Consider the following 17,077-nt stretch of genomic DNA (forward strand, 5'->3'; position numbering starts at 1 on the left):
TTGCGGTTTTATTTTAAGTCCCTACCTCTATTATTTTCTGTGGGCAGGTGTTGCAGTACCAGTGGATGGACTTGTGTGGTGCTGGACTTACTCCAGCTCTGAGTTGGAGTACATTACATGTCATGATATTTTAGGCCCTTTTTGGCTGTAGTAACTTTGGAAGTGCAGTTCTTGATAGGAATGGGTTACTCTCTTGTGGGTGGGTGCATGTCTCTCTCTAAACCCCATCTCAACTCTCCCTACACTGCCCCCATTTGTAGTAAGTATGATCCCTTTCCTGCCACTCCTTGGTCTATCGCACATTTACTGCTAAGTAGGAAATTTACTTGTAAGGATATCCCCCTAAAAAATATAGGAGAGGAGGAGATTTGCACATGTACGTTTGTGAATTGCATTTTGTAGTAGGTACAACCGTAGCACTACTTTACATAATGCAAAATGCAGTTTGTAAATCATTCCTAAAGGTGTAGCCTTTTTTCCAACCTGAAACACGTGGCAACATATATCACTAGTCATGGATGTGCAACTTTATCTTTTGCTCCGCTGCCACTGTAATAGTTGGTAAAGTCCCCAGTTAGTCAGCACTTCTCTCAATAGTTATTTCAGCCATTTATGTCCTGCTCCCTGGATGCCACTGGCGTATGGTGCCACGGAAAGGGTATGTTTCTCCACCCTTGTTCATGCACTGCCTTTCTGTAAACCTGGAGGCAGTTAGTGCCGATCACTGGATTAAACCACTAAAGGTTTTCACCAGGGGGGCTCAGGAGTCTTGACTACCCTTCACATACCCAACGGATGGTCCTCTAGGTTGAAAGAGTGCGTGGCCCAGGGCTTAAAGTGGGCCGGGTCTCACCGGGTCTGAGCACCGGTAGTTTTTCTAAGGGGGCCTCGAAATGGGTCTCTATCGAGCTCTGTTTTGTGCCCTGGCACAGGTGGTCCGTTGTAGAGGAAGGGCAATCCTTTAAAGAGGATGGTTTTCCCTTCTCTTTTTGAAACTCAGGAGCAGCAACATTGTCGTGGTGTCATTAGGGCTTTAAGTGCAAGTTTTTTTCAATATTATATACAAGCCACAGTTGCTGCTTATTTATCTTATGCAACTAGCAACCATTGACAAAGCCAAAAGTCCTGACTTGTAGGTATGAAGTGACTTGTTGTATCATATATCATGTTGCAATGACAGGAACTGCAAAATACAAGTCGGGCGGCACACTGAAAAACACAGATTTTTAGCTTACGTGTTTTCAAGCCACGCCCTTCATTACATTCACCACGCCCCTTTGAGAGACCCCCCAGTTTTTTCATCCCACTTAAAGCCCTGGCGTGGCCTTTTCTCATGGCACTCTCACCACCCCACATCCCGTTCCCTTATGCTTCAAGAAAAGGTCTTCTGCTGTGCCAAAGGCCTGTTCTGATCACTGCTTGTATGGATACTTCAGGTCACAACTTGTAGGATAGTGTTTGACCGCAGCGCCATACTCCGACCTAGTTATTTCTCGTTGGTACTGAACCTGCATTATAGGCTATTGCAACCCTGTATCTGCCACTACCTGCGAACTTGTATTACTCCCGTAGAGTGCAATCCTTTCCGCAATTGTAATTCACAATGCATGTTGTAATGTAAAACATCTGTTCTGTAATGCGATCAGTCAACGCCTGGCTGACCTCTGCAGAGGTAAGTTCACATAGAGGAAGTATCAGTGGCGTAGCTAGACCTACTGCCCACCTGTTCCGGGGGTGGGGACGGGGGCTCAACATACACCTTGTTGTGTGTGGGCGAGGGGGATGAGGGGCTAGCCGACAGACCGGACTTGCTCACCTCCGCCGCCCCCCCCAGCTAAGCCACGGGGAACTATAGATTTACTATTCTTAACTCCACGTCCATGCATCTTGACCATATTCATATTGTGAAAGCACATAGGTGTGGAGGTGGCTATACTCACCTCTCGATATATTTTCCTTCGATAATGAGTCCACGATTTTTGGTGCCACTGAGATCCCAAGCTTGATATTCTGGTGGCGCACCCCTCTCCCCTTGTAATCTCTCTCCCTACTTGCCACTTTCCACTCATCTCCCATGCGTCTACCCCTCAGCGTTCCTATTTTCCTAACCTCATCTGGATGAGCTACTGAGTTCCCCTCTCTCTCCTACCCCACTCCCTTTCCGGTTCCACATCACTCACTACAGCAGTGGCTCTGGGAACAAGCTCTCCAATTAGAGTCAGGCCTCAGATCTCCTCGCAGCCCGAGTCTGTTTAGGGGGATTGGCGCTGCCTCCATTCCAGTGTAGTGCTGTTGAACTAGAAAGACCAGTGCAGAAACTCGTGCATCTATCGCTCGGGCCGGGACGAGTGGCTAGAAGCTGTCCTTCAACAACTCTCGTATGCAGGAGATACAACTGTGGTTAGTTACCAGAGTATTGTAACCAAAATATCGTCTGACAGAAATATTGTGTTCTAAACATTGCTCACAAAAATATTGCCCCATGTGAGATAATAGAAATGCTACATGGGTCTTTTTACGAACGATACGCTAGGCGCGTGTAAAACAAGTGTGCGCGCATGGCTTCGTGTCTATGTCTGTACCTGTCGCCATGCACTGCTCATGAGCATGTCTGTGCAGAAGGGTCTCGGAGCCAGTAGGCCTCGGCGCTTGGATACAGTTATGCTGCATCCCTGAAAGCAAATGATTGCCACTTACCAGCAATCTTGCCCTGGTGGGGGCTGAGAGTGGATGACCCCTTGGGAATAACTGCAGGGGACTATTTTGAAGTCCCCCCCCCCCCACCTACCCAGAGCTGTGCCATGAATAGAGGTACTGTTGTTGGGCCCTCTGTATGAAGAGCCACGCGATCTTCCACGTTGGAGAGGGGGGTGGCAGGGTAAAAATAATATACGATGACATAATAAAACAGAAAACAGCGGAATGGGGCTACTAGTGAAGCAAATTTGGGTTTTTATTCCTGCACGACACTTATTAGACTGAGGGCAAACTGCACATCTATTCTCAAATTTGCACAGTCACTTGTTACCAGCCCCAAACTGGAGGTAACGAGGGAAGGAAGACTGTCACAACTGCTCACGGACGTGATTATTCCTGTGACCCTCCGATGCAACTGGGTGCTACATAGAGGGGTAATTCCTATCAGCCCGAATTACACTGCCGCTCTGCATTACTATTGTATTCAGCTAACACTGGCAATAGCTGCACGGTTACCACTGTTTCCACTCCTCAACATGGGCCTTGCACTGCAGTAATCGTCAAGTACTGTGCAGTGCCGCTGCAGTATCTTTAGGTCTAAAAAAAACACAGAAACTAACAAAAATGGTGATAATCCAATAACTGTACGCTTTTACCTGACAGCCACCATCCTGCCGCACTCTAAATGAAGGTGTACGCTGCCAGGCGATTCTAGAATTAAACTCTTAAATTAATCTTCACGTTAAATCTGGAGAGATGGTTTTTATTTGGAGAGGTCGGTAGGGTGGATTTGTTTGTACACCTCCTGATATGACAATCTCTGTAATAGGTCGGGTTGTGCAGCTCACAGCCCATTCTTTGTGCACAAAGTGCCTTGTGAGGCAGGGCACGCGGGTGACGTCACTATCCCACCTCCAGCATCATCGGCTGCTCCTCTGTGAAAGACAAGCCCCTTCTCAGCACCTTTTAATGAGCTTAAATAGCTCCAGGCCCAATCATACCAAACTACCGTCCTCCCAACCTCACCCCAGCGATAACTGGACCTCCATCTCCAAGACCTCCACCTCACACATGCAGAGCTCTACCACCCTTACCGGGGCTTAGCACTCCCTACCCTTCATTGCCCGCCCTCACCATGGCTTAGCTTAATCTCCCTTCCTCCCCCCATTCAGAGGCCGACCACCCTCACCAGGAGTCTATGTGTCATTTGAGTGCATCCCTCCCTTCCTTGGCCACCCATACAGAGTGCTTCCACCCTCCCCAAGGCTTATCTCAACCTCCTTTCCTTGCCTTACCCTGAGGCTTAGCAGCACCTGCCTCGCAGAGACGTAGACCACTGTCCCTGGTAATTGGGTTTACCACCCATCCTTTCCCGACCATGCAGACCCTACCACCTTCTCTACTGCTCGCACAGACCTACAATCTTCACCAGAGCTTAGCTTGACCTCCCTTCCCTGGCCACCCACGCTAAAACGTATTTCCCTTCCTCGGTGGTAAGCTCAACCTCCCGACTCTGCCCTCCAAGCATAGACCTACCAACCCCAATCACGAGTTTAGCTTTCTTGACCTTCCTTGCCCATCCATTTGATGATCTGCTCTCGTCCCCAGGGGTAAGGTCAACCATATGCTATCCCAACCATCTAAAACCCTCCCAAGAGTCTTATTTACACCAACCTTTGGAGGTGCTTACCTTGAGCGCCTACTCTCCTGCTCATTTCTGGACTGGAGTCCCAAAATATTAGGCTTTTCTGGAGCTCCTTACACTTGTTGGTGCCACTCACTTCACGAGCTGTACAGGAAGTAGAGCTGCAGGCTTCAGAGCTACGGGCGGAAAACGCTACCGGAAGGATGCGCCAACCACCACAGATTGTGCTACAAGTGTGTCCTTTCACATCCTTATATCTGCCATACCACGCGGACTGTGGGTGCCCCACAGCGCGCAACAGACAGGAAGCAGTGCTGCACCACAAATATAAAAGTGGCAGGAAGCACAACCGGAAGGATGTACTGAGAGCCACAGGTTCCTCTGAACGGGCACCTGCCCACATCCCCTCAACGTATCACGTAGACGTGCCACATACTAGGCTATGCATCCTATTGCACACTGAACTGAAAACTTTTTAAGGGCCTCTTTTGCAATGAGAAAGAACAACTAAAAATCACCACCATCTTCAGTGATCTTCAACATGGAGCTCTAATCTCTCGAAGATCACAGGTGACTGCAACCTCATGGCGCCAACAAAAATCAACTCTACCCAAACATCAACTAGCAACACCAGATGCATGCTTGGGAGCCATTCATACGTGGGAGGCTCTTTCTAAGAACTATAGCAATCAAAACTGTTCTACTATTCCTCAAGGCCAAGTGCACCACCAAACCACCAAACACTGGTACTCATGCCAGCACCAAGCTTACCCTAGGAGTCACTCTCAATGACTGCCTGGTATTAGCAATACTATCTCATCTGCTGCTACCCAGACCTGCAGAAACCATTAATGTCCCATGTCAAGTAGCAGGAAACATCAAAGAAAGCCTGGAAGCTTGAAATAGCCTTTGAGAATCCACCTTCTTGACCCTGAAATCGAGACAATTGCTCTGCATAAATATTTAAAATACTTTATAAAGCTTCTAACCTCATCGACTCACAGAGAAGTCCGGAAACGCCAAAGTGATAGATACAACCATACACCCTGGATGCTCCCAGAACCAATTCAACCAAAACCTGCCCCAAAAGCTACCAGTCCATGGACTCATTCTCATTATTGTGCTCTCTTTATAACTCCCGCCCCCTCAAAGACAACTACCTCGAACTGAAAAAAAACGAGAAACTCGTATGTTGTGAAACCACTGTGCACCCCCTCCTACAAACCCTTCATTCCAAGGTTCTTGGGCCACGTGTGTTAAGGGTTTTAGCACTTGCAAACCATCGGATTCAGTAAATCAGAGTGTTTGCGAACAGTAAAAATCTTATTAAAATGTTGTAAACTAATTTAACTATTTGTAAATCGTACCACTTACAACAAACCTAGGTATGTGCTTTCATTAAACCTACTGCACTTCAACACCAGAGAGCCCACTACATACCCGTCATATGTACTTAAAGACCACCTAAAGCTTTTCATGTTTTCCCCAGAACAGTGCAACAGCTCTTCGACCTGCATATAATGACCCTCCTACTCCTGGCTTCCCTGTCCCATTGCCCACAGAAGCCCTACAACAGGGCCATGCTTCTTCCCATGACCACACTGTGCCCTCCCTAAGAGAGCCACTATCAAGAGACCGTGCTAGCTCTCATGCCCATCCTCTGCACCCGTCATCTATGGAGGCCCTATCTCAGGATCCAGATACCTCCCTATGCGAGCCCTGTCCAGGGATAATGCTCCTCCATTTTTAGAAGCTCTTTCACATGACCCTGCTACCTCCCAAGCCCACTCCCTGCCCCATCCTGTAATACAAGTCCTATAGCATTACCCTGCTACCTCCCATGCCCACCCCCTGACCCATCCTGTAATACAAGCCCTATAGCATTATCCTGCTACCTCCCACACACACCCTCAGCACCATCCAGTAATACAAGTCCTATAGCATGACCCTGTTACCTCCCATGCCTACCCTCTGCCCCGTCCCGTAATACAAGCCCTATGGCATGACCCTGCTACCTCCCATGCCCACCCTCTGCTCCATCCCGTAATACAAGTCATATGGCATGACCCTGCTACATTCAATACCCAGCCCCGGCCCTATCCCGCAATGCAAGCCCTATAGCCTGACCCTGTTACCTCCCATGCCCACCCCCTGAACCATTCCGTAATGCAAGCCTTATAGCATGACCCTGCTACCTCCCATGCCTACCTCCTGACCCATCCCGTAATACAAGTCCTATAGCATGACCCTGCTACCTCCCATGCCCACCCCCTGACCCATCCCGTAATACAAGCCCTATAGCATTATCCTGCTACCTCCCACACACACCCTCAGCACCATCCAGTAATACAAGTCCTATAGCATGACCCTGTTACCTCCCATGCCTACCCTCTGCCCCGTCCCGTAATACAAGCCCTATGGCATGACCCTGCTACCTCCCATGCCCACCCTCTGCTCCATCCCGTAATACAAGTCATATAGCATGACCCTGCTACCTTCAATGCCCACCCTCGGCCCTATCCCGCAATGCAAGCCCTATAGCATGACCCTCCTACCTCCCATGCCCACCCTCTGCCCCATCCCGTAATACAAGTCATATAGCATGACCCTGCTAACTCCCACGCCCACCCTCTGCCCCATCCCATAATACAAGCCCTATAGCATGACCCTGCTACCTCCCTTGCTCATCCTCTGCTCCTTTCGCCTTTAAAGGAGCCGTCACATGAACCTGGTGCGTACATGTTCACCCTCTGGGCGCCAGTTTCAGGGAAGCGCCATCAGAGGACATTACCTCCCTTGCCCACCTCCTGACCTCATCCCCTCTTACAGGTCCCTGCTACCTCCCGCACCAGCTTTCCTGTAGACACCCTTTCGCGGGGTACTATCATCCCCCATCCCCTCCCTCAGACCATTTCCCTATGAAAGCCCTATTCCCCATAACCACCTCCTGCCCCCTTCCCCAATGGAAGCCTTATTACAGGACCCTGCTATCTGCCAGGCCAACTCTCCGCCCCTTCGTCATACAAACCCTATCACAGGACCCTGCTCCCCTCATGCAACCCTCTGCCCGCCCCCACAGAAACCCTGTCTCAGAACACTGTTGCCGCACATCCCTTCCCCCTCCCCCTCCCCCTCCCCCACAGAAGCTGTTCACAGTTTGCTCTATTTTTCCCTGTTTAAAAAAGAATTATCCTAAAGCACATCTACCTCCTCGTTTCCATAGAGTGTTTTATTAAGAGCCTGGCACGAGACCAGCTTCCTACTGCGCATCGGCCTTGACGACTGTAATATCCCCAGCCCCCACATCACTGTTATATCTTTTTTTGTATCTTGGATCCTGGTATCATATGGACACAGGGCCAGAGGGGTGTACGTCCACTCGGGTCATGGATCCATATGGACACGGGGCCAGAGGGGTGTACGTCCACTCGGGTCATGGTTCCATGACCCGAGTGAACCATGGACCATATGGACACGGGGTCAGAGGGGTGTACGTCCACTCGGGTCATGGTTCCATATGGACACAGGGCCAGAGGGGTGTACGTCCACTCGGGTCATGGTTCCATATGGACACAGAGCCAGAGGGGTGTACGCATACCAGGCGCGCAACACCCATTGGACTCAAAGGGCTTCAGCCTCCCCCCCACCCCCCCGTCGTGTGTGGCAGCCCGGTATGAGACAGCTTCCTGGCAAAAAAGCAGCCGCACCCGAGCACTTCACAGGTCTTTAAAAGACCATTTGCATGTTAATGAGGCCTCGCTGTTGTTTCACCCCTTCTAAGAGCCCCTGCAGCTCCACTCTGCCTATTGCTTAAAGTTCAGCCCCCCCCCCCGAAATTTTTGCTCATCCCCCCCCCCCCCCCCCCCCCCCCCGAAATTTGGCTCTAGTTGCGCCTCTGACGCATACTTGGCTCCTGGTACCATATGGACACAGAGGTGTACGTTCACTCAGCTCATGGTCCGCTGTCCCAGAAGGGCATCGCTTTGTACTGCATCCCAACAGACAGCCAGGCGTGTGCAACTTCTGTAGGGTGGAGTCAAGATCCACAGTGGGAGCTCACGAGGCACCTCTATGCTGACTTACATCATTCGCTTGTAGCTCAGTGCTGCAGCCTCCATGGAGCTCTCACAGACATCCACGGGAGCTCACGAGGCACCTCTATCCTAACTCACATCTTTCGCTTGTAGCTCATTGCTTCAGCATCTATGAAGCGCTCACAGAGGTCCTCGGTATGAACATCTATCCCAGTACCAGTACAGCCACAGAACTCCCACAATGTGCCTCTAGTCTGACTTGTATCATGCACTCGTCTCCCACTGTTACTGCAGAACCAGAGCTCTCACGAGGGACCTCTTTCCTTACTTGTGTGAAGTACCAGGGTAGTAGTAGAAAGAAAGACATCCTAGGTTATGCCGGCTCATTATAAAGTGCAGTATGCAGCCCCGCGACAACCACTCAGCTCCCACTACACACACTCACACAAGCACCCACCCTGAATGTTACTTAACACCAGCATCCCTGTACCGCGACACTGACAGGGCTCTCACAATGCACCTCTATCTCGGTTTCCAATATGCACTTTAATACACCGAAAAAGCTCTTCGGCTGTGCAGTGTGAGCTGGTAGCTTGCTATGGTGCTACTCACAGCTCTCTTTAAAAACACAATTAACACATAACAATGGGGAGTTTAATCCTGTTCCACTTTCTGATGAGCAGACCGTGGGAGTGCAGTTAATTGTTGGGAGAGATCTGTGCACAACTTGCACTTTCCCTAGTAGGAAATTGGACAGCAAATTCGTTCTTACATCCTCCCGAGGCTGATTAAATAGATATAATTGAGGTAAGCAATACAAACCTGACCATTAACAGCAACAAAGCACTAAAATGGTGCTGTTTCGCCCACTAGCACCCACATAAAGCACTATAAATTGGATTAATAGAAACTGTGCATCTTAAAGCTCATATATGTTCCCATCACACAAGGCTAATACCGTGCGAGGCTTGGAAGGGAGAGCCTCGCAGCACCTCACACATAAAAACACCCCGCAGAAAGCACTGGCACTATGTGAATGACTCTAAGGGTCATATTTACAAGGCCCCTGCGTCACTTTTACGCTACACGAGCATCACTTGTGATGCTCCGTAGGCACAGTGTGCCGGCCCTTTTTTACAAGGCTGCACACAGCCACCCTGTGTGGCGTTTTATGGGCTTGTAATGCATTAATTTGCAAGGAAGGGGAGTTCCATAGGTGTTCCCATGTAACACCCATGTTTATTGACACTGCCCCAGTTTTACAACATAACGTAAATCTGGGGTAGCGCCAAAACTAACGCCTTCCCAAAGCAGGCATTACGAGGAGAAACGTTTACATTTCTCCTCCTTCCACCTGTGCTGCGTTCAGAATGAGGAAAACACCTCCTTTAATTTAGTTTGTGCATGAAGGTGTCCCTCCGTAAACAAAAACAACCATGCCAACAACACCGACGCACTTGCACCATGGTGCAAGGGTGCCTGCATTGGCGCTCGGCTGCAGTTTGTGCTTCGGTGTTGGCAGAAAGGACAGGAATGCACCATATCTTATAGATACAGCGCATTCCTGCCCTTTTTTTTTTTTTTACGTATGGCAGCACAGCTAGAAGGCTTGCGGCGCTGCCCTATGCCAAAATATTTTAAATAAACCCCTACGTTTTGATAGTGCCAGTCATTATACACAAACGTCGCAGGTGCTCTAACTACCAAGGCTTGTTGCTGGGACAGGCGTTTCATTTGTAAAAGATCCCAGCATCCTCTGCAGTAAAGGAACAAATAGAGAAGAAGCCCCAGGCCTTGCACACTCGGAAGGCTGCCTGGGCTTTCCGAAGAACCGGAAGAGAGGCCTATATGATGGTTCAATGTGGTGAATACGCTGCTGATATCGGTGTACCCTGTAGGTCACAGGTTTGAATCATAATAAGATCCTTGGGGACCGGCTTCCATTTGCAGAGATCTGTGGGTAACATACTGTGTGCAATCTCAGTAAGACAACTCACTGGATTAATATATACATCTATATATATATATCTCCAAAAGAAAGCTGCTCCCAAATTGAGGGCCTTACACTTCGTGTATTAATATCCTTTATTTGGGTGACTTCAAAAGGAAAAGCAGGGTCCTTAGAACAACATCTATTAGCCTTTCAGTCCATACGCGTTTCGGGAGATGAAACGCGTATGGACTGAAAGGCTAATAGATGTTGTTCTAAGGACCCTGCTTTTCCTTTTGAAGTCACCCAAATAAAGGATATTGACACACGAAGTGTGAGGCCCTCAATTTGGGAGCAGCTTTCTTTTGGAGATATATATACTGCAGAGATCTGTGGACATCGAGAAGGACACGTGTTCCAATCCCACGTAAGTGGACTAACATAAAAAAGAAAAGACGTACCCATATCTTCCTCGCCCAGAAAAAAATCCGAGGGCTCCAGATAATTCCTTGTTCTAAACCACCCACAATCGAAAATATACAAATATACAAAACATGTCTGTTGGAACTGTCCTTCCTCCACACAAACTGAAAAATACACATGAAGGACATTATTGTTTCCACTGTCCTGCCCCTCCCCCACCCTCTTCCAACCCCTTTATCACAGCAAAGACAGCATATTACAGAAAAGACAAAAACAATGGCAATGCATGCATGCACGCCCATCAAACATGCTAAACACATAAAATACATGTATCGGATCCGTGCCCTAGCGACATATCCAGCATAAGGCCAAAGGTCAAAAACACAAGAGACAAAAAGTAACACTTCTCAAGTTTAGGAGAGCCCATTTCTCCACCTCCACTGGTTGTTGTGGCTGTGCCTCACCTCCATGGCTCGGGACCCCCATGCTGCTTGCCAGCTGGTAGAGGCGCTGCTGCTGCTCCTCGAAGCCCCCATGCTCGCTCAGGGCGGACATCATGCGCCTGTAGTGCTCCTCGGGGGTCATCTGTGTGCCAGGCTCCTCCAGCAGGGGGGTGTGAGAGGTTTCTGGGGGGGAAGGAAAAGAACTAGGCAAAGTGCAAAACAGGGCATCAAAAAGTTAAAACATCAAAGTATTCTACTTGTACTGTCTGCCCTCCTGTACAAAACCCCCCCCCCGTCAGCAAGTACCCTACCCTAAGTACTGGCACGTCTGAACAGAGCTCACCCCCATTGGGATTTATGATGGCGAGAAGACCCATGCGGATACTTGCCCCTGTACTGCTCTTGGGACCGAGGCAGGTGGAGGTGGTGGTGGTTGGGGGGTTCATGAGGAGCACTAGCGCAACTTCCTAGCTGTCATCTTCCGAGTCACAGGACCAAAGCCAAGATCCCTAAGGCGCCAATGACCCATCGCTTCAGCTCCCAATTTTGCTATGATCGAGGGCTGTTTAGGGCAGTTCATCGCAACATCAGGACCGGAGGAAGGCACAGCATGGTCGCTCCTGAATGCATGCGCCATCGGACACAGCTTCGCCCCTGCAGCCCTGTTGCCTTAGCCCCATGACCTCATCCATCGCCTACATCTGCGCAGCATCTCTCCCTCCGGAACCCGCACTCCTGCAGCAACTTATTACTACAGGAGAGTGTGGGGCCTCAGCGTGTCCTCCTTCTAGACAGGCCGCACCTGAGCAAGCGGTGCAGACCATGGCGCCAGGCGAAAGGGACATAGCTGGGCCCTCTGGGGTGGTTCCCGTAGCAGAGAACCCAAACACTGTACCCATCCATCAGGCCCCCATCGACCCTGCGCCAATGCCTAGGGTGGTCCCTGCTTTGTACCCTAAAGACTGAGTCGAATAAAGTCCCCTGAGTCCTGGTGGTGATCTGTCAGTCTCTCACAGATCTCTCCTGGCTAAAGGTCAATCAGTTTCAGATGCAACCACAACATCCTCCCACGGGGGCAACACACAGGTTTCAAGGGAGATGTTTCCACCCCAGCAGGTTCTTCAGTCGCGGTTACCAACAAGAGAGCATCTGACTCAACCACGGGTCACATTTATTCTAACACCCAGGAGCACTGAAGGACCTACCACTGGTTCATCTTTGCCCTCCCCATAGGCACCATCAGGCAATGCACTCTCCGCCATTGCAGACTTACCAAAAATCATGCGGGTGCCATTGCAGCTGATCAGGCAAGAGTAGAAAGTGAACAGAAGAGTAAGGGAGGTGAGACTAAAGCGGCCCCTTTGACCAAAGACTCCCCTAGCAGCAGATGAAAGTGAGAAAGATGAGGATGCGACAGAAAACGGTCATGCTGTCCCTCCTAAGGGGACAGGCGGTGAAGAAACCATCCTCCCAACACCAGGCCGGCTCGCTGCGCATGGGGCAGCTGATGTAGAAGACGATTTGGAAACAAGATTCTGTTGAGATTTTTTCACTGACACTTGGGAAAGGAGGGAGCTCGCGTCAAAAGAGAAGAAATGGAAGGTGTCAGCTAAGGCCAAATAACCCAAGGTTGTTGAGAAAAATACTATTTGGTTGTTTGGCGTCAATGTTTATGCGACAGTGATCTTAGGAGAGTCCTGAGTTGGTGGCATCAATGACATTCTACGCTAATGAGATCCATAAGGCGAGCTGTGTTTATGGGGATTGCAAGGCATGGCTGGATTATGACAGTGATACAAGGGGGCCAGGCCGAAGATCCTGATATCAGATGGGATCAGACCGAGCTGAACGCGCGGTTTGAGAAGTCCAATAACAACAACCCTGTGAGGCAGCACCCTTGTCAATAACACTCTGGTAGGGATGAAAAAGGGTCTTGCTGGGCTTTCAACAGAGAAGTGTGCATAGGACCCGGACCCCCCAGGGTGTTCCCGGCCCCGCCCCCATCTTAACCCACAAATCAAGACTTGACGATCAGAGCTGTGGGTAAAAGAGGCCATGTTTATTACAAACCATCACATATAAACATGACAATATATCATCAATAAGATTCAAAATTCATACACGATATTTATTAATTTTGATCACTGAACGATATTATCATTTATGTTGATCATAACTTCATAATTCTATCAGCAGAAATGGCAGAACTTAATTTGTCGACCAAGAATGTTCTCTATCGCTTCCAGCACTAAGGGGCCTTCTGGCTCGCGAGATTCACGGAGTCCACTGCACATGGGGCCGCGCTGTAAGAGAGGACGAGGGCCTGGGTAATGTGCCCTAAATAGGCCCCCGCCCTCTCCTCCCCTGGCAGGAAGTGACGTCACTCGTGCCCCGGAAGTACTTCTCGCAGTTCGCGGCGACCAATCCCTAATCCAGGAGCCACAAGGGTGTGGCCGGGATCCCGGGGGCCCGTGTCCTAAAGGCGCGCTGCCTTATAGTACGCGCTTTCCACGTGTTCCACAGGATCGTGCACATTCAAACATGTGTTCCTTTTGTGTCCTGGGACCACGCCTCGAATTCAAATTCATTAAGAAGGCCAAAGAAAAGGGCAAGGATTATGTCAAATCACCCAGCGAGCCTCAATTTATCAACACGAGTACAGGTAGACAAGCTGCTGCCTAGGCTTGACTTGTACCTGAACGAAAATGCAGCGCATCTTTTGCACCTGGGTTTCTCCCAGTGGTTTAGGATCCCAAATTCAAGGGTAGTCCCCATCCCTCACTGTATAAACCAAATTTCAATTCAATTGCACACAAGCATTGTTAGTAAAAAAAAAAAACTTCACCAAGAAACTTTAATAGGGAGGGTTACGGGTACTTCTCGGCTCCACTCTTTGCGCATTGTTCCCAAAATAGAGCCTGGCCAGCTCAGACTGATTCATAATCTCTCTGTGCCAAAAAGGGCATCAGTTAATGACACCACAGCCCCACAGGTTTTTCTCAGTGAGATACACAGCTGTTGACCATGCACTGGCAAGCATAAGGGAATGGGGCAGTGAGCCTTCCTTGCCAAGGCTGGCAGTGAGTCAGCCGTCAAGCATCTCCCAGAAGATTATTTCCTGCTGAGAGTTCAATATAAGAACATTTATTACTATGACATGTGCATGCCACTGGGATGCATTATCTCCTACACCAATTTCAAACAGTTCAATTCAACCTTGGAGTTCATAGTCACAAGAAAGACTGGGTTTCCGGGTGGCAGTCATTACCTGGATTACTTCATCTCAATGGGGCTGACCAGCTCTACTGTCTGCGGGTCAGCCTCCGGAGCTTTTGTTACTTTACTCTGGGGTTTCATGTTCCCCCTCGCAGCTGAAAGATAGTTGGCACATCTACCTGCATTATTTTCATGGGCATTGAAACTGACTCTATGGCTGGCGAGTATTGTACCCCATCTCAGAAGGTGAGAACCATCGGCCAGTCCATAACACACATTATTATCTCATAACAAAAGTAACTTTACACCAGCTTCAGGCATTGGTAGGTCAATTGAATTTTGCCCTTAGGATTATTCCCATGGCCCAACCTTTCTGCAGGTCTATAGCTAGGCCAAAGGCTGCTCTCTGGTCAGAGAGGACTTGTGAATTTGGTGCAGTTTTCTAACACAGATTAAAAGGTGCAGTTGTTTTACCTCCTCTCCCCACTTCCAACCAGTCCTAGCTGGGTCTGTACCTAGATGCAGCCAGCAGTATTCGTTTTGGGGTAGTACAAGATAGCAGATGATATAAAGGGGAATTACCGCTGTCTTGGAAGGAGTTTGTCGTGACAATAATCATTGCTTTCTTGGAATTGTTTCACATTATATTTGCAGTAACTATTTGGTAAGAAATGTTCAAGAACAGGTGCCTGATCTTTTGGGCTGGCAATATGGTAGCATTTGAGGACATTGACTGACAGGGAGCCTCTTACAGGCTAGATGTGGGTCCCTTGCGCGCTATGCCACTAGATTCAAGCTAGCCTGGCTGATGAGGGATGAAAACCCGAAACCTATCACAGGATGTTTGTTTTCGGTCAAGGAAGGACCTGGCCTGGCAATTGCGGACTGGACTGTTCCCATGAGGAACAGAGTCAAGACTGATTTGCATATGGCTGGGTCCAAACTAGGGAGGCATAGTGAGCAAAAGAACGATGGATTAAACCCAGTTCTGTGACTGGGGGTGAGTGGTTGAAAAGTTTAAGCACTCCATCCATCATCCTGTTGTGTTTGGTAGTGGTAAGGTTACTGAAACACCTAGTCATTAATTGCCTGAAACTTAATGTGCTGTTTAAAGCCAGCCATGTTCCTGGAATTCAAAACAATTCAGCTGATGCCTTGTCTCGCTCCAAGTTACAGGATTTTCAGATTTTCCAACCCCATGTAGTAGAGAAGATGACGAAATTGCCAAAAGATCTGTGGAGGATCGGTGTCCCGCATTGTCTTATATACTGGCAGCTTCAATACTAAGCACACACGTGTGGCATATGAAGGAGCGTTTCTAAATATCAGGCCTTTTTGCAGGTAAAGTTTGTCGGTGACCCATTCTCAGTTAACTCACTCAGTCTCTTCTTGAGTCCACTGCGAGAACAGGGCCGTTTGGGGGCTTATGCCAGGGCACAAGTGTCAGTTCTTCGCAAAACTGACAGGGGCGCGAGGCACGGGCAACAGCACCTTTGCAAGAAAAGCATTATCAGACTGGGCTAAGTTACACAAGATATGCAGCTCACCCTATGAAGCAAGGCTGTTTTAAGATGAATTTGTGATGGCTTTTGCAACACTTTCAGGATTGGGGCATTTTAGGGAACAGTGCTCGTTGACATGTTAAAACTGACCATTGACAAAAAACATGGCTACAACCAAACACGAGACGGAGGCCGGACCAATCACGAGGATGAACAGTCCGAATCCAGCCTCAGGAACCATGAGGACTGGGGATGGAGTGATGAAGACCCCTGGTCGTGAAGCAGCCGGACCGGCCTGTATCTTTTGTTGCATAGCTCGATATTTCCCCAGGACACTCGATCTTTACTACATCTGCACAAGGTCCCCACATTAGAACAGCAGCACCGCAAGGGCTTGCACCGTGAAACCATCAGGACATGCACCAGTACAAGACCGTGGCTCTGCACTAGGACTGTGCCACTGTCCACGAGCATGGCCCAAAAATAATCACAGATCCTGTGACCACACTGGGGCAGAAACGGCACCAGGGCCTGCATGGTTAGGGAGTGCATAGCCTGCCTGGTTAGCACAGGGCCTGCGCTTCTACAGTACCACGGCCCAACGGAGATCAGCCCTGTACTGGTATGGTGCCGTGGGTAGATGATGGTGGCCTCTTGAAGAGCTAGGGACCAGGGGTTCCTGCCTCGTCCGCTCGCACACATATTCTCCTCCACACATCATTCGCCTTAAGTTATTTGACAGGTTGCAGTCCCTGCACTAAGAAAAAAAAGCTCCATCTAAGACCCCTGCCCAGACTACTCCCTCATACTTCCTCAAGGTTCAGCAGCACCACACTCCTACAGCTGCCAGCCGAGCACACACACACACATGCACACACACACACAGCGGACAGCTTGCTTGCTTGCATTTGGGACCATGTCTACCTGGCAACGCCACTGCCCCAGTGCCCTGAAAGGTGCGCACCCACTGACTTACCCTTGGGGGAGTCGCTCCGGCTTTTCTTGCTCTCCAGCGCACACTCACTGTTGCTGTTGGGAGAACACACCCTCTTTTTTCCTAAAAAGTCATCTGGAAAAGAGAGGACACGGATCGGAATTAGTCAACAGTTTGAGATGCACGCCGCCTGCAGAGAGATGTGTAACGACAGTCTGGACATTTCAGAAAAGGAAACGCAAAACCACTTCAC

At 49.4% G+C, this 17,077-nt stretch overlaps 1 protein-coding gene across 6 annotated transcripts in view; it reads right to left on the minus strand.

The window, feature by feature from the left end:
• The window catches only part of SAMD11 (sterile alpha motif domain containing 11), a 250,260-nt gene that overhangs the window by 37,665 nt on the left and 195,518 nt on the right, over positions 1-17,077 (minus strand). For all 6 annotated transcript variants that reach the window (XM_085609682.1, XM_085609681.1, XM_085609683.1 and 3 more), the window contains exons 6-7: positions 16,867-16,959; positions 11,194-11,355 (exon numbers count right to left, since the gene is read on the minus strand). In XM_085609682.1, coding sequence (XP_085465808.1) covers positions 11,194-11,355; positions 16,867-16,959 — 255 coding nt within the window. The remainder of the gene's footprint in view (positions 1-11,193; positions 11,356-16,866; positions 16,960-17,077) is intronic.

Source organism: Triturus cristatus, chromosome 1_2 (genome assembly GCF_964204655.1).
Source record: "Triturus cristatus chromosome 1_2, aTriCri1.1, whole genome shotgun sequence".
NCBI lineage: Eukaryota > Metazoa > Chordata > Amphibia > Caudata > Salamandridae > Triturus > Triturus cristatus.